General features: G+C 41.8%; 1 protein-coding gene across 1 annotated transcript in view; it reads right to left on the bottom strand.

Moving 5' to 3' along the window:
* The window catches only part of LOC143024316 (pentatricopeptide repeat-containing protein 2, mitochondrial-like), a 40,713-nt gene that overhangs the window by 11,974 nt on the left and 9,913 nt on the right, over positions 1-18,826 (bottom strand). Inside the window, exons 3-6 of the mRNA XM_076183118.1 lie at positions 12,364-12,558; positions 10,706-10,894; positions 10,267-10,386; positions 2,121-2,228 (exon numbers count right to left, since the gene is read on the bottom strand). Of these exons, the coding sequence (XP_076039233.1) occupies positions 2,121-2,228; positions 10,267-10,386; positions 10,706-10,894; positions 12,364-12,558 (612 nt within the window). The remainder of the gene's footprint in view (positions 1-2,120; positions 2,229-10,266; positions 10,387-10,705; positions 10,895-12,363; positions 12,559-18,826) is intronic.

Raw genomic sequence — 18,826 nt, 5'->3', positions numbered from 1 at the left:
CCTTAATTGACTCTCTCACTTTTTTGGTGACTGCTTGTAATTGTTCTTTGACCTCTTTAAGTTTCCTAATTTATGTTTCTCTCTTCATTTTTCTTTTATTATCACTTCTAATCATGCTTAGTTCACTTTTTAGTTCATTAAGCTCTCTGTTCATTTCTTCATTTGCTTTTTGTAGATTAGTTATTTTTCTGTGCATTGCTCTATAATCTATTCTTAAGTCTATTAATTCCTCCATCACACCGTTAATGTCTCGCCTTAGTAAACTGCTACACCTAGATTCTCTCTGTGTATCTAATCCTTTACCTTATATTGTCCTGTCCCGTTGGAACCCAGAAAAAACATTATTTTCCCACCTTTGAGTTGTTTTTGGTGTGTTGTTTTGACAAGTCCTCTTCACTATCACTCCAAGTGGTGATTCTACTCTACTCATGTCTAGTCCTCTTTTCGGTGATTCATTGTTGTTTCTTTCTTCTCTTCCTTCCTCCATTCTATATGTTAATATGCTTTATCAACCTGGATACTTTATACTTTATCACCATAGTGGTCTCTCAAAAGCTATAGTTTCTTCACCATAAATACAAACATAGGTGTTTCCTTGTTTCATGCAAAAAATCGCTGGCTTGGAGCTTGTATCACCAGCCTTCTGTTTGCTCTGTGTGTGTGTGAGAGATCCTTCTTCCATGAGATGCTAAGACGGGAGGAACAATGAATATGTTTCAGATAGATGTAAAATGGATTTGTTGTTGTTGTCGTTCTCTAGACTGTTTGTCTGAGCAGTCCCATCTCCCCAAGGAAAGTCACGACCAGAACGGGGTTTTCCCACAAATCCTTTATAGAGTGTATGTTGTGTTGTTTGCATGTGTGATTGTGTATAATGCAGTTTTCCATTATGTGTTGAATGGTATGGGGTGAAATGTTACATCCTGGGCAGTTGTCCACAATGCGGTCATCCAGCCTCTTCTGGTAGCTTAGAAGGGCTGGGTGGTGGTCGCATCACAGTCTGGCCATGTGGACTCTGTCCTTTCGTGGGAGAGAGGATTCAGAGGGATGGATATCAGGGGGTCTGGAATACAGCAATGTATTGTCTTTTAGTGTGTTAATGGAGCAGTAAGTGATATCATTATGAATATGTTTCCAGAAGCTGGTGTTTGATGGTTGTGGAGGAAGAGAAGAGAGTATGCTTTGACATGGCCACCCCTCTTATCAGGGAGAAGAGACCTTTTGGTACATGTATATACATTTACAATATATGTATATATTATGCACAAATTAGTCTTTGCTTGAATGTGTGGCATTTCAGCTATACTGAATCTACAATACAAACTCTAATAACATAAGTATAACTTGAAGGGAATACCAAGAGTAAGATGGGTTGATGGGGTGATGGAAGCCTTGGGTAAATGGAGAATATCTGTTGAGCAGGGAAGGGAATGGACAGGGGGTTGGCGTGTGAGTGGAGAATGGCAGTAAACAGATGATAAACTGACACAGACTGAAGAGATTTCTCCTCATCTTTGTTGTTACTTGAAATGGAAAGGAAGGAGGACCATCATGTAAATGAAGCAGTGGGGGTAAACTAGATCTGCCTGTCAGGCCCTGCTGTATGGGTACTGTGTCTTGCTGCATTGCTTCTGACCCAGGTAGTGGGTGGGCAGGGATGGCCCTTCATCCACAAGGAGCTAAGAGATTTTTAAAAAGGAAATAAGCAGGCACTGGAAGGGTGATGGATGGGTGTGGGACAGGTGGACATTGGGTGCATGCTTTGGTTGGCTAACTACTTACAAGGGGGAAGAAGCCTGTTGCTATATAGGCCTATCTATATACCAAGGGCTTCTTCCCCTTTATAAGGGAGGTAGCCAAATTAAATGGCACAAAACCACCCCCACCCATTCCACTCCCATTCACCACCCTTGCCTCCCTCTCATCTTAGCTCCTTGTGGAGGAAAGGTTATCCCAGTATCCCGCCCTCTGCCCTGGGTCAGAAGCAATGCAACAAGACACAGTATATCTACAACAAGGCCACTTCACTTAATCAGCAAACCTCCATCCCTTTATGCAGAAAATAAAGACAGGGAGAAATTCCTTTGTGCTATATAGATAAATAGATAAAAATCACTCACCAGATCAGAAATGTATTCATACTCTCTCAGGGCTTGCTGAATTCTGGAGAATTCTAACTTCATTTCTTTGTCTTCCACTTTCTCTACGGCATCAGCCACCTTGGACAGCTGACAGAATGTTGGACAAAACATCATTGTAAATGCACTCTCTAATAAAATGTGAAACACAGAAACACATAAGCATACTGAATCACTGGATTTGACAGATGAGTGTGTGGGTGGACGAAGAACAAATAAAGATGGGCTGGAACTGTCTTCTTCAGAAAGCTGTGTACAAACAGCATGAACCTTAAATTTAAGGTTCGCACTGTTTGCACACAGCTTTCTGATGAAGAATGTATCAGTTAAAACATAACAATAAAGAGTTCCAGCCCATCTTTATTTGTTCTTCGTCCACCCATTCTCACATAAACATATCACTGGATGCATTCTTTCTAATAACTTTTACAGACAATGACATGTACTTCCTGTGAATGTAACATTCTTGAAAACCCATTCTTTCAGAATACCCAATACTCTTTGGCCAAAGAACCCATAAAAATGTAGGTGCTTTATGCATATGGTACTTACAGTGGAAGCAATTGAATGTTTTTTGAGATGAAATACTTCAGAAATATAGTACATATTACATATAATATAGTACATATTACGTATTACATAATACACTGTGCTTGAGGCAGGATCGGAGGAGGGATTGAGGAATATGGTGACAGAGTTTGGGAGTGTGTGTGATAGAAGAAAGCTGAAGATAAATGTGGATAAAAGTAAGGTGATGAGATGTACAAGGGGTGAAAGTGGCAGCAGACTGGAAGTGAGCATTAATGGAGAGCGACTGGAGGAAGTGGACAGTTTTAGATACTTGGGTGCAAATGTGGCAGGAAAAGGTGGAGTGAAGGTGGAGGTAGAATGTAGATTGAGAGAAGCGAGTAAATGCCTTGGTGGATTAAAGAGTGTAATGAGGAATAGACATTTGGGAATGGATGCTAAGAGGAGACTGTATGATGGGGTGATTGTGCCAACAGCACTGTATGGGGTAGAAACATGGAACATAAGAGAAGAAGAGAGAAGGAGTTTGAATATGTTTGAGATGAGGTGTCTGAGAAGTATGATGGGGGTTGATAAGCTAGATAGAGTGAGAAATGAGGAGGAGAATAGGGGTGGAAAGGTAGTAGGGAGATAGGGTTGATGAAAGAGTATTAGGATGGTTTGGACACATGGAAAGAATGAGTGAAGAAAGACTAGTAAAAAAGGTATGGAAGGCAGATGTGGTGGGGGTGAACATGAGGGGATGTCCTAAGATGAGATGGATGGATGGGGTGAAGGGGGCTTTGGGGAAGAGGGGAATGTCTGTTGAGGAAGGATGGGAGAGGACAGAAGACAGGGGTGAATGGAGAATGGTTGTATATGGATGATGTTGTGATGCATGACGTGGAATGGTTGGGGGGATGGGGCGTGAGGTAGTATGTGCAAGCAAAAATTGACGCAGCCCAAAGGGATTTCTCCTCGTCTCCTTTTCTGCATGGGGGGGGGGGCGAAGAGGGGGGTCGCCGATTTAATTAACCCATTAAACTCCGATGACATGATTCTTGTCATCGGAGTTTAATGGGTTAAGCAGCCTTGCTGTGGATGTGCTGTGCCTTGCGACACTGCCTCTGACCCTAGGCATTGGACAAGGTGCAGGGATGACCCGTCATCCAGGAGGTGCTAAGATGGGAGGGAGGGTGGAGGGGAGTGGAGTGTGTATTTAGGGATGGAATGGGTGGGAATCATTTTATGCCTTTTTCTTTTTGGCTACCTCCATTGTAAGGGGGAAAAAGCCTTGGTATATGTATGTACATATTACAAAAATAGACTGCATAAGAAATGTTTAGGTGAGGCAGAGAACAGGGACAGGACAGGAATTCTCAGAAAAGGTAGAGCAAAGAGTATTGAGGTAATTTTGGGCATATGGAGAGAATAAGAAAAGACAAGCAAAAAGTGTATGGAAAGCAGAAGTAGATGGAGTGAGCTTGAGAGGAAGATCAAGAATGAGGTAGATGGATAGGGTGAGAGGAGCTTCAGATACATGTGCAATATCTCTCAAGAGAATGTGCAAAACAGGATTGAATGGAGGGTGAATATGAATGGATGAAGGGATGTGATTAAAAGGGATGTTCATCTCATCTACTTCATCAATTTGCATAGTATTTGCATTTCTTATAGATATTTATCTATATACCAAAAGCTTTTTTCCCCCTTATAAGGGAGGTAGCAAAGTCAGAGGCATGTACTATTCCCACCCATTTCTTTCCCACCACCCCCTCAACCCCTCCCATCTCAGCTCCTTGTGGATGATGGGTCATCCGCCAACTGCCCTTCATCCAGAAAAAGAGAAGACAGGGAGAAATCCCTTTGGGCTGGATCAAAATATAATTCTCCCATCCCTCCCTTCCTTGCATAACAGTATCATAATCTATACACAGTTGTTCTCCACTCATTCCTATCTCCTGCCTTCTCCCTCCTTGCTCAGCAGACATTCCCCTTTTTCTCAACTCCCCCTTCACCCCATCCACCCATCTCATCCTCAGTCATCTCCTCAAGTTCACTCCTTCCACCTCTGCCTTCCACACCTCTTTTACTAATCTTTCATCACTCATTCTTTCCATGTGTCCAAACCATCCCAATAATCTTTCATCAGCTCTATCTACCATCTCCTTTTTCACTCCCACTTTCCTCCTCACTTCATTGTTTCTCACTCTATCCAACCTAGTAACCCCTACCATACTTCTCAGACATTTCATCTCAAACATATTTTTCCTCTCTGCCTCTCTTAAATTCCAAGTCTCTGCTCCATACAATGCCATTGGCACAACCACCCCTTCATACAATCTCCTCTTTGCATCCATTCGCAGTTGCCTATTTCTCATAATACTTTTTAATCCCCCAAGGCATTTACTTGCTTCCCTCACCCTACAATTTACCTCCACCTCTACTCCCTTTCCTGCCACATGTGACCCCAAATACCAAATGGTATCCACTTCATCCAGCCTCTCTCCTTTCAAACTTACTTCCAACTTACTGGCACCCTCTACCCTTGTACATCTCATCACCTCACTTTTACCCACATTTACCTTCAACTTTCTCCTATCACATACCTTTCCAAACTCTGTCATTAACTTCCTTATTCCTTTCTCTGATCCTGCTACAAGTGCAATGTCGTCAGCAAACAACTGGCTCATCTTCCGGCTTTTCTCCATTTTCTTTAACCATCTCCAGTCTCATGCCCATTACCCTCACCTCTACCTCATGCACCACCCCGTCCATGTACAGTGCTCATCACGTCATTCTGCCAGGTGAATGCCCCTGCATAATTCCATGACAAAAAAACAATGGCCTCCTGTACAGGGGCTTCTTTTTCTGTCACGGCATTATGCCGGGTACCAGCCATTAGCATGATGTCACTACCTCCCAACAAACAACACATACTGATTCAGTGCCCACGTGGCTGCCATGGTGAGAGGAAGTGATGTGCCTTTGTTCTCTCATTTGCCCTATCTTTCCCTTGGTTTCTGGGCTATACCTTGGTGACTATGGGTAAAAAGAAGTCATTAATGCCTGTAACTATAGCTCAAATCATAGGGCTTCACAAAGATAGACTCCAGACAAGAGAAACAATAGTGAATGTTGGTGTAAGTGAGCAATCTGTGAGATACTGGGTGAAGCATTTCAAGGCCAACGGTGGTGTTGAGTTACCGTCTGCTAAACCTTAGCCTGGCCCCTCAAAGAAGACATCTGTACATACTTTCTGTTCAAAAAGTAGCTAGAGAGTACATACATACATACATATACCAAGGCTTTTTCCCCCTTACAAGGGAGGTAGCCAAAAAGAAAAAGGCATAAAATCATTCCCACCCATTCCATCCCTGAATACACTCCACACCCCTCTACCCTCCCTCTTATCTTAGCACCTCCCGTTCTTAACACTAGAGAGTACACCTACAATAAATGCTAGAGAATTGGAAGAAAAAAACATCTGCTTTCTGATGTGTCCATAAGAATAGTCTACAGGCGGGTTGCCAAGCTGGGCTACAGTAGCCACCAGCAGGTTAAGAAACCCATCCTTACCAAGTGGCAGAAAAAACTTAGACTGGATTTTGCACTTAAATATCGTAACTGGACTCCTCAACAGTGGTCTGAGGTACTTTGGAGTGATGATGCCACTCACCAGTAACCACAGTGGACATATGTACCGGGCCAGAGGTAGTGACCCACTAGACCCACAATACACCTTTGGGACCACCAAACACCTAGACTCACTCATGGTTTGGGGGTGTTTCATTGCTCATAGTGTTGATGAACTCATAGTGCTTCCCAAAAACCAGAATATGAACCAATATAATTATCTGGAGGTGTTGTGTGACAATTATTCTGATGTATTTACCTAGTTGTATTTACCTAGTTGTATTTTGCGGGAAGGGGAGCTATGCTCGTGGTGTCCCGCCATTGTATCTCGCAGTGTCTAGTTTGCTTTTAAACTCATGAATGGTTTTTGCACATACTATTTCATTATCCAGTTTGTTCCAAGTGTCCAAAACTCTATGTGGAAAACTGTTTTTCTTCAGTTCTCTTCTATAGCTATGTTTTTTTATTTTCTTTCCATGTCCTCTTGTGTTTCTCTTGTCCCAGTTAAGTAAGTCCTCTCTATCAAGTATCTCTGTGCCTTGTGTTTGACAAGTGTGGAGCAACAGTATTTATGTAAGATGGCACACCGTGTCACACCACCAGATCTGTAGTTGGGTGTCTTAAGGACTGTGATGTGAATGTCTTTAATGACTGGCCAGGCAATTCCTCTGACCCTTAACCCCATTGAAAACCTGTGGTCAATAGTGAAGCAAAGTTTGATGGGTAATGATATTAATTCTATTCCACAGCTTGAGTCTGCTGTACAAGAGGCATGGATTAATATACCTCCCCAGACCCTCAGGAATTTGTGTGAGAATCTTCCTAAAGAGCTGAGGGATGTGGTGAAGTGTAAAGGAGACAGCACCAATTATTAGAACCTCAGCAAGTGTGCAAATATATTTTCATGGTATGTGTTTGTGTTCTGGTGTGTGCAGGGCAGCCAGCATAATGTTGTGATGAACACTATACACATTAAACAGCCATGGCAACAAAACACATCCCTGACACAGTCCCGCCTTTGTCTCAAACCACTCACTCTCTCCATTTCCCATTCTATCACAGGTTCTACTACTCTTGTAAAAACTTTTGACTGTTCTCAACAGCTTTCCCCCAATCCCATATATCTGCATAACTTCCCACAGTGCCTTCCTATCTACCCTGTCATAAGCCTTTTCCAAATCCATAAGGCCCAAAAATCATCCTTACCTTTTCCAAAAGCTTTCTCACATATCTGCTTTACCACAAAAATCTGAACCATGCAACACCTACTTTTCTTAAACCCACATTGTTCCTCACCAATTACTCCCTTTGTACCTCTCCTAATCCTCTCACTTTAAACCCTTCCATAAGCCTTCCCAACTACACTCAAAAACTGATTCCTCTGAAACTACTACACTCACAATTGCCCCCTTTTCCCTTGTAAAATGGAAATATACAGGCATCTCCAGCCAAGAGGTACTCTACCCTCCCTTAGACACACATTGAACTACCTCACAAGCCAGTACCTTTCTTCAGACACTGCATGATACCCGTCTATCGCAGGTGCCTTACTTGTTCTCATCATTTGGGGAAGAGGGGAATGTCTGTTGAGGAAGGACGGGAGAGGACAGAAGACAGGGGTGAATGGAGAATGGTTGTATATGGAGGATGTTGTGATGCATGAGGTGGAATGGGTGGGGGGATGGGGGGTGAGATAGTATGTGTGAGGAAAATTTGACACAGCCCGAAGGGATTTCTCCCCGTCTTCTCCTTTTATGCATGGGGGGACGAAGAGGGGGGGTCACCAATTTAATGAAGCGGCCTTGCTGTGGATGTGCTGTGTCTTGCGACACTGCTCCTGACCCAGGGCAGTGGACAAGGTGCAGGGATGACCCGTCATCCAGGAGGTGCTAAGATAAGAGGGAGGGTGGAAGGGTGTGGAGTGTATTCTGGGATGGAATGGGTGGGAATCATTTTATGTCTTTTCCTTTTTGGCTACCTCCCTTGTAAGGGGGAAAAGCCTTGGTATATGTATGCATCATTTTCAGAGCTACTTGCACCCATTCTTTTCTTATTTCTCCTCCATTTTCCTTTCCTACCACCTTCATTTTCTTACTACTTCCTGCTGTTACCACCAATCTCTCCCTATCCTCCTCCACATTCAACAGCTTTCTAAAATACTCTGCCTATCTTTGAAAACAATAAAAAGATGTTCTGGAAGAAAATCTTTGTTTTCCCTGTACGGAGTATTGGCTGCATGTTAATGTGAGGTTAAAATTCCTCAGTAGCATGCAGCTGATACTTTAGGGTCTGCATGGGGCACCCCCATGGACCATGGCCACACATCATTTTGTCTGTGATAGAAGAAATCTCTACTCATAGAGAAATACATTATTATAATACAATTGTCCCTCAATTATGCTGTCCCCCCACTTTTAATACTGTTCTGTATCACTTCTTTGAATGTTCATACCCTTTTTTACCAAACCCTGGGATAGGGGAGAAGAATGCTGCCACAGTGTTCCCACTTGAGTTGTAAAAGGCGACAAAAACAGGTCAGGGATAGGACTAGGCATCTTACTGTCTGTAGCCACAAAGGTGGACATTCATATAAAAACATAGGTATAAGAGGGTCTGGGAGGAGTTTTCCAACCAGATTTTAATGTGCATGGAAGTGGTACAGATGAGAGTGAAACTATGTTGAGAGGGAGGGATGAGTTTAAGTTTGGAAGTGTAGTTGGGTGTCAGGAGTGAAGAGATGGCTATACTAATAAGTGAAGAGATAGGTAAGTATGTAGAGAAGTGGAAGGAGGTTTCTTCAAGGTTAATGTGGATGAAGGTGAAACTGGGAAGGGAGATGTGAGTCTTTGTAGGTACATATGGGCCTGGTAGTGGGTAGAGTGTAGAGAGGAGAGAGGCTTTTTGGATAGATTTAAAAAGAGTGCATAGAGGGTTTAGGGAAAAATATCAATGTAGTGGTATTGGGAGATCTCAATGCTAGGGTAGGAGATGCACCAATAGACAGAGTGTTTGGAAAGTGCAGAGTTACAGGATGGTGGCAGAAACATGAAATATATTGTAGGAAGAGAGGAAGAGTTTAAATGTGTTTGAGATGAAATGCTGAGAAGTATGGTAGGGGTTACTAGGTTGGATAGAGTGAGAAATGAGGTGAGGAGGAGCACAGGGGTGGAAAGGGAGTTGGGAGATATGGGTTGATGACAGAGTATTATGATGGTTTGGACACATGGAAAGAATGAGTGAAGAAAGATTAGTAAAAGATGTGTGGAAGGCAGAAGTGGATGGAGTGAACATGAGGCACCAACCAAGGATGAGATGGATGGATGGAGTAAAAGGGGCACTGGGAAAGAGGGTCATGTCTGTTGAGGAAGGGAGAAGACTGAAGATAGGGGTGAGTGAAGAATGGTTGTGTATGGATGATGCTGTGATGCATGGAAGGAGTGGGTGGGGAATGGGGGGTGAGGGAGTATGTGTGAATATTTTGAAGCAGCCCAAAGGGATTTCTTCCAATCCTCTCTTTTTCTGCACAAGGTGATGGAGGGCAGGGGGGGATTGCCAATTAAATGAAGCAGCCTTGCTGTGGTTGTGCTGTGTCTTGCTGCATTGTTTCTAACCCAGAGCAGTGGGCAAGATGCAGGGATGACCCATCATCCAGGAGGAGCCAAGAAAAGAGGGAGTGAGGGATGGTGAATGGGAGTGGAATATGTGGAGATGAAATGGGTGGGAGTGGATTTATGCCTTTGACTTTGGTTACCTCCCTAGTATGTATCTTTTGTTTTACTTCTCTTCTTTTTTCTTTATACCTCTCATATTTTTCTCATCCTACTTCGCAACCAGTCCCTGAATGCTCACTTCTCTTCTACTATCTTTTCATTTCATCATCCCACCACTCACTACCATTCCTTCTATTCCCTCCCATCCTCCTTGTTCCACATACCATCTTTGCACAAAATATGAGAGCTTCTTTCTAGCCTCAAATAATTCTTACCGTTTCCTCTAGAATAATCTTTTTATTTCTTCTTTGATGATTTGGAAGGTCTTCTTGATAAACAGAGCGAAGAATGGGCATGATCTCATCCAGACGATTAAGATCAAGCAGTGTCAAGATCTGTAATGAAAAATAAATAATAGAAAAACTGCATTACATAAAAGACTTCTAGACTTTAATCAAGTGATCTTGCATTCAAATACTTAAATATACTGGTTCTAAAGAATCAAAATAATAAATCAACCAGATGACTTAATGCAAATAAGATCAAACAGTGTCAATATCTATAATAAAAAAACAGAAAAATTATTACACAAAAATCTTCTAGACTTTTATTAAGTGATCTTGTATTCAAAAACTTAAATACACTGGTTCTATAGAATCAAAACAACAAGTTAATGATATAATCTAATGCAAATCTGAATAAAAAAATTCTTACCCACAAGTTTTTTACAATAAAAGGGTGGTGTGTTCCACAAGCACTCAATATCTCCATGGCAATATGAGGATGTCCTTGATTCCGTGCCAGTGCTGTTGCAAAGGCTATGGCACGTAATGTTAATTTGGCCCCATACTCTACACTGTCTGCAACAGCTTTATGTGCTGTCTCAAAACTTTCTGGAGTATTCTGTGGTGAAATAAAAATATGATAAATATATCTAAATATTATGGTAAGCAGAACTTGTTATTTCTAGAGTTCCATCATGAATTCAAGCATAAAAGAAAAATCAATTACTTAAATTTTTGTCTACAGCAGTGGTTTGAACCTGTTTGTTCATAAATCTCTCAATTGAGTAAAATTGTTTAACTTTCTGATAATTCTTTCATCACCTTGCTAGGCTATGGAGTGAATACACCTTCTTACATACAAAAAGACAATACACTTAATGGTGCTTGCACACTGCTACACAGACACCTACACTATCCACCATCTCTAAGAATATCCTTCATTAACAACACCTAAACAACCTAAACAAACATAACATAAACAACATATCTGACATGTGGGAATGTCCAATGATAGCCTAAGTTTCCCTGAGGAATGCAGGTCTGTCTATCCTAACAGTCCAGGGCAATGCAACATCATTACTGACTAAAATCATCTAGCAGCCAATACCTACAACTGGATTTTATCTGTGGCCTATCTTTGAAGCAGCTGGAAAAACTTAGGGGCTCCAGGACCCAAGGCCACTAATCTATATCACCTTCTGTACATGAATAAGAATTACAAACCAACCTATCTTTGGTAGTCTATCTATCTGCAAAAAAAAAAATTAAAGAAGAGAAAAGAAGACAAAGGGAGGAGCCATTTTCTTCATTCCTTATATGTTATCTAATTATGGATATCAGTAAAATCTTTATTACTCATAAATACCTCTGACCCAGGCAATGGACAGGAGAAAGGGATGAGCCTTCATCCATGAAGGGTTCAAATGAAAGGGAAGCAAAAGGGTGACGGATAGGAGTGGAATGGGTAGGGCTGAGAGCATTCGTTGGCTGGCTACCTCCCTTATAAGGGGAAAGACGTTTTTGGTATATAGAATAGATAGCTATGTTGTAGAATTCCCAGTTAAGCTCTTTTACTGCATTTAAGACTAATTTGTATGTTTTTCTAACTGCCACCAACCTATTTCCTCTATTTAAATGTCATTTTTTTTTTTTTTATCATATGGTTGTATATGGATAATGTTGTGATTGCATGAGGTGGAATGGGCAGGGGGGATGGGGGGTGAGGTAGTATGTGTGAGCAAAATTTGACGCAGCCCAAAGGGATTTCTCCCCGTCCTCTCCTTTTATGCAATGGGGGGATGGAGGGGGGGGGTTGCCGATTTAATGAAGTGGCCTTGCTGTGGATGTGCTGTGTCTTGCAACACTGTTTCTGACCCAGGGCAGTGGACAAGGTGCAGGGATGACCCGTCATCCAGGAGGTGCTCAGATAAGAGGGAGAGTGGAGGGGTGTGGAGTGTATTCAGGGATGGAATGGGTGGAAATGATTTTATGCCTTTCCCTTTTTGGCTACCTCCCTTGTAAGGGGGAAAAAGCCTTGGTATATGTATGTATGTAAATGTCATCTTACTGAGGAGTTTTATAACATACCAATTTATAACAGGATGCAAGGAGAAGTGTGACCACAGTCTTAGGGAACTTGGTCACAGTGAGCTGCCTTTCTTGGAAGTGCTGAAAAATATCAATGGTATCTTGATATCTTTCATTCCTGAAGAGCAAATCCATGAGCACTTGATAGGCAGAAATCTGGTCAAAAACACCTTCCATCCCATCAGAATGCATGGCCTGCAACAAAGGTTGGAAAAAATATATATGAAAATATATGATGATGATATAGTTTATAATCACACACTCCCCCCTATTGGAGGGCTAGGATGGTGCTCCTCACAGAAGGCTTTGTAGTATGGAATTTAATGAACTATGCCTTTGGTTTAACTTCACCAGTGGCAGGATTCGGACCGCCATCCCCTCGACCTTCACCACAAGTAATGATGCCCTAACCCACTCACTCCAATACTTGACCTCAAGTCAAGCAAATAGACTTGTGCAAAGTTTTTTGAATTTAAATAAAGTTACTATATGGTAACCAATTCCATAAAAGAAAGGAAGAAATGAAAGAGGACACACATGTCAAAAGCATGTGAAGAAATACAGTTTCCCATATAGATGTATAAATATGTGGAATAGCTTAGAAGGTGATATAACCCAAGCTCAATCAATACACGAGTTCAAATCTAAATATGATAATTGGAAATCAAAGATATAGATTAAGTTGGAACTGTACATGAATTTGAGTCTAGGAATGTTAGAAAATTAGATAATAGGAGACAGGACCCTATGAGCATTGCTCCTTTCCTGTAACTGCAATTAGGTAAACACATGGGCAAGAGGAGATGACACCCCCACAAGATTAGATCTGTTACTAACCAAAGAGCCAGACATCATCAGTTCCTTGAACTACCTTTGCCCAATAGGAAAAAGTTACCATATTACAACTGAATTTCAGCTGGAGGATGAGGAAATAGAACCAAGGAATGAATCACACAAGCAAGGGAGATTCAATTTTAGGAAAGCAGATTACCTAAGGTTGAGAAAATTAATTGAAGAAACAATTTGAGAGGAATTCATGAATACATACATACATATACCAATGTTTTTTTTTTCCTTACAAGGGAGGCAGCCAAAGTCAATGGCATAAATCCACTCCCACCTATTTCATCTCCACATACTCCACTCCCATTCACCATCCCTCCCTCCCTCTTTTCTTGGCTCCTGGATGGTGGGTCATCTCTGCATCTCACCCACTGCCCTGGGTCAGAAGTAATGCAGCAAGACAGAGCACATCCACAGCAAGGCCGCTTCACTTAACTGGCATCACCCCCCTCCCCATCCCCTCATGCAGAAAAAGAGATGACGGGAAGAAATCCCTTACCCCCATCCCCCACCCACTCCCTTCCATGTATTACATCATCATCCACACACAACCATTCTCTACTTACCCCTATCTTCTGTCTTCTCCCTTCTTCAACAGACATCCCCTCTTTCCCACTGCCCCTTTTTCTCCATCCATCCATCTCATACTTAGTCATCCCCCCTTATGTTCCCTCCCTCCACCTCTGCCTTTCACACCTCTTTTACCTCGACATGAGAGGCACACAAACACTTGCTGCAGCCACCACAAACACATCACACCCGCTACACTACATAGCAGAACACCCACACACACCAAGAAACATTAAAACTACACCCAAAGACCTTTATTACACACAGATACTCTCTTCTCTTCCTCCACAACCACCAAATACCAGCCTCCGGAAACATATTCATAATCATATCACTCACCGCTCCATTAACACACTGAAAGACAACACACTGCTGCATGCCAGACCCCCTGATATCCACCCTTCTGAATCCTCTCTCCCACGTAAGGACAGAGTCCACTTGGCCAGACTGCGATGCGGTCACCACCCAGCACTTCTAAGCTACCAGAAGAGGCTGGACGACCGTGTTGTGAACAGCTGCCCAGGATGTAACACTTCACCCCATACCATACAACACATAATGGAAGACTGCATTATACACAATCATGCACGCAAACAACACAACATACACTCTATAAAGGATTTGTGGGAAAACCCAGTTTCGGCTGTGGCCTTCCTTGGGGAGACGGGACTGCTCGGACAGACAGTCTAGGGAACGACAACAACAACAACAACAACACCTCTTTTACTAATCTTTCTTCACTCATTCTTTCAATGTGACCAAACCATTCCAATACTCTTTCATCAACCCTATCTCCCAACTCCCCTTTCCACACCTGCTCTCCTCCTCATTTCTCACTCTATCCAGTCTAGTAACCCCTTCCATACTTCTCAGGTATTTCATCTTAAACGCAATTAAACTCCTCTCTTATGTTCCAGGTTTCTGCCCCATACAGTGCTGTCAGCACAATCAATCCTTCATACAATCTCCTCTTAGTATCCATTACCAAATGTCTATTTCTCATTACACTTTTTAATCCCCCAAGGCTATTTACTTGCTTCTCTCAATCTACATTCTACCTCCACCTCCACTCCTCCCTTTCCCATCACATTTGCACCCAAGTATCTAAAGCTATCCACTTCCTCCAATATCTCTCCCTTAATACTCACTTCAAATTTGTTGTCATCCTCTCCCTTCGTACATCTCATCACCTTACTTCTACCCACATTTATCTTCAACTTCCTTCTTTCGCACAGCTCCCCAAACTCTGTCACTAACTTCCTTCCCTCCTCTGACCCTGCTACAAGCAGTGTCATCAGCAAACAACAACTGGTTTATCTCCCATTTTTCTCCATTTTCTTTAACCATCTCCAATCCCCATCCCATTACCCTTGCATTTACCTCTTGCACCACCCCATCCATGTATAAACTGAACAGCCAAGGTGACATAACACATCCCTGGTGAAATCCCACCTTTACCTCAAACCACTCACTCTCTCCATTTCTAATTCTAACACAGGCTCTACTACTCATGTAAAAACTCTTGACTGCTCTCAATAGCTCCCCTCCTGTCCCATATATCTGCATAACCTCCCACAGTGCCTTCCTTTCGACACTGTCATAAGCTTTTCCAAAATCCATTAGAGCCCAAAAATCATCTTTATCTTTTCCTAAAGTTTTCTTACATATCTGTCTTACCACAAAAATCTGATCCACACAACCCCTACCTGTCCTAAACCCACACTCTTCCTCACCAACTACTCCCTTTGTTCCTCTCATAATCCTCTCAATTTAAACCCTCCCATAAGCCTCCCAAACTACACTCAACAAACTGATCCCTCTGAAACTACCAAGTTCACACTTGCCACTTTTCCCTTGTAAAGCTGATCTATACAAGCACTCCTCCAGTAGTCCAGCACTCTACCCTCTTTTAGATAAACATTAAACCTCACCAGCCACTCCAATATCACTGTACCTCCCTTTTTTAGACACTCCACATGACACCCTTGTAACCCAGGTACAGGGGTCCCTCAAATAACGGGGATTCAATCATACGCTGATTTTATTTCAAAACCATCTCAAATGTAGAGAACCGTTTTAAAATTCGCGCCGAGTCGGGCACGCATACGTACACACGCAGCAACATCGCAAACAATTTTACCACCCTAACCTGTTAAAGTGTAATGTTTCTTTCGTTTGGAACACAACTAATAAGTCTGATAATGACTGCGCTTGTCGTGTCTTAATTTCTCTTATGAGGTTCTTGTTACTGGCGGTGGTGGTTTGGGAGATCAAAAACAGACATATACACGCTTACACACGTGTAGACACGCACACGTAGACACGTGTTAGACAACCAGTGTATGTTGTGAATGCGCGTGCGTGTACACACAAATACGAACACAGACACACGCACGTACATGCTTACTTGTACATGTTAACACAGACGCATACATGCACGCACGCACACACACACACACTTCAACGAACGGACGGCTTAGAGGACGTTCTGAAGAAAAAGTGAAATTTCGTGGATCCCGAAGCAAAGGAAGTACCTATTGTATTTACAGGGTGGGGGGAAATTGCTCGTGGTGTAGGGGAAAGTGAGGAAAAAGGAGAAGGGGAGGGATTACTGAGGGAAATGGAAGGAAATGAAGAAAGAGAGGACTTGGCCCAGGCAGGCAGACGCCATGTAAACAAAAGAGGTCCCGACCAATTTAGTGACGACGAAATGTCTAACAAAAATGTAAAGATTAGAAACATAGATAAGAACAATTCAATGGAAGGTGAGGATAACAATTTCCAAGGATTTAAAGAGGGGGAGGCGGATACCAACTTCCCCCGACTAGCAAAACTGGAGGAAAGGCTTGAAGAAATGACTGAACATTGGGAGGTTAGGTTCGGTAAAATGTCAAAACTTACAGAAAAGTTTGAAAGATTGGAAGAACTAGAGAAGGCGAACAAAAACTTAACTGATGAAATAGAAGAATTAAAAAGACAGTTAAGGGGGTACGCGACACCTGGGGGGGTGAATTTGGTCAAGATATGGCATTTTTCAAAACTGTGTTCAAAATGTTCGTATACCACTTAGAAACAAATCCCGACAAATAATTTTTCAGCCGCGCGCAATTTAAAGGTCCTGGGTGAGGATTAAAGGGACAGATTTAAAGGCGCAACCCACACTAGAAGGAGGCGTGCCACTTAGGACCTTCAGGCGCAGCGAATAACGTTGAAATTTGATTGAATTTACACTCGCCCAGTGTATCAACGGCCAATACGATTGTGGAGGGGAAGGGAGGAAGGTGGAGGGAGAATATTTCGCCAACTTTGTGCGAAACTAAGCGTTAGTTACCGGCTAGCTCTGAAAAGGGAACTACGCATGTCTCATGAGCTCTCGTTGCAATCTATTACTTTAGCTAGTACATATTACTCTTTAGTACAGTCATCATGGGTAGCAAAAAGAACAAAAGAACATCACAATGACAAAAAACAGCAGTTAAAGATGGCAAGCAGTCAAAGACGACTAAAGATCTCACCACCTCTCACTCCACCACCGCCCTCACCTGCACCTCTGTGACGGTGACAGAGGTAAAGGACAACATTAGACTAAACAATTCAAAGAGGAAGATTAAATCCAAAGAAGAAAGCAAGAGGAAAAAGATCAAGGCTATACAGGAAGAAGAAAGAAGAAGGGACATCATATGATGCTGGAGGGGGTGCCCTACCAACATAGATTGGCGAGGGGAATCTGATGAGGAAAGAGAAGGCGCCCACTACTGGAAAATAAACCTCTTTCCAATGATTTAGATACCCTGAAGACCCCCAGCAGAGAGGTTTCATATGAAGAAACCGCCAAAGGTGCAAAAAAGCAAATTATATGATGATGTCGTCTGTGCGTCGTCACTACTGTGACATACTTATACTTTAGTTTTTCAGTATTTAAAGTACTTATAATTAAAATATGTTGATAATTTTTACTGTACTTACTTATTATATAATAAGAATTAAGCCATGAAAAAATCAGTCAAATTGGTGAAACTATAAGCAAGTTACAGATATATTCATATTTCAAGTTGCCATATCTCCGTTCGATATTTTTCTACTTTTTTTTAATCATAAAAAATCTAATATACATTAGATTTAGATGAAACTTACAGGGAATATTACTTTTAGTAACTGCTAGGGCCGATCGTTCGAATATTTTGAATAGGATGAAAGAGTTCGGAGTAATAATGGAAACAAGACCAAAAAAATTGTATTTTTCACGATTTTTGCCAGACATTAAAATTGAAATGCCTGTATACAAAAGTATAAAGGAAATTGTTCAATTACTCAATGACCGGCCCTAGGTGTGCCTACTGACTAATCATAGCCAAAATATAAAACAAATTGGTCCACGTATTATGGTGCTGTGCACTTTTAAATGTCGCTACTGGTATACGTACATGTGTACATGTGTACATGTGTACATACATCATTCTGCTTCACCTAAAATGTAGGCAATATGGATACCTATTTACCTGAGAAGTTTCAGCTCTTTACTCTAAATATTTTAGAAAATGACCTCCAGGTGTCGCGTACCCCCTTAAGAGAAGTAAAAGAGGAGAATAAAGAATTAAAAATGAGCAATAAAGACAATAAAGAAACAATAGCAAAAGAGGCACAGGGGTGGAGAAAGATACAGGAAAATAGTAAAGTTGCATTTACTGATATAATTAAACAGCAAATGAAAGAACAAACTGAAGACTCAGTTATCAAAGTGACGAGACAGAAGGAGAATATTGTAAGAGACTTAACAGACAAAAAGAAATGTATTATTAGGAATGGAAGAGAAACATAACCCAAACAGAACCTCAAGAATCAAAGAGGAAAATTAAAAAGTAAGCAGTTTACTACAATTAGTTCAGGAAGATGAACCAGAAATAATGAAACAAATCAAAGAGAAGTTCAGACTCGGAAAGTATAGTACAGATAAGACCAGACCAATTAAGATTAAATTCAGGTCACAAACGACGGCAGAGAATATCTTATCCAAAACAGGGAAACTAGCAACAAGTGAACAATATAAAAA

The sequence above is a fragment of the Oratosquilla oratoria genome, chromosome 1, assembly GCF_046742065.1.
Source record: "Oratosquilla oratoria isolate Oo_2021 chromosome 1, ASM4674206v1, whole genome shotgun sequence".
NCBI lineage: Eukaryota > Metazoa > Arthropoda > Malacostraca > Stomatopoda > Squillidae > Oratosquilla > Oratosquilla oratoria.
Note: the sequence above shows the minus strand (reverse complement) of the source record. Positions and strands in the feature narration are given on the sequence as shown.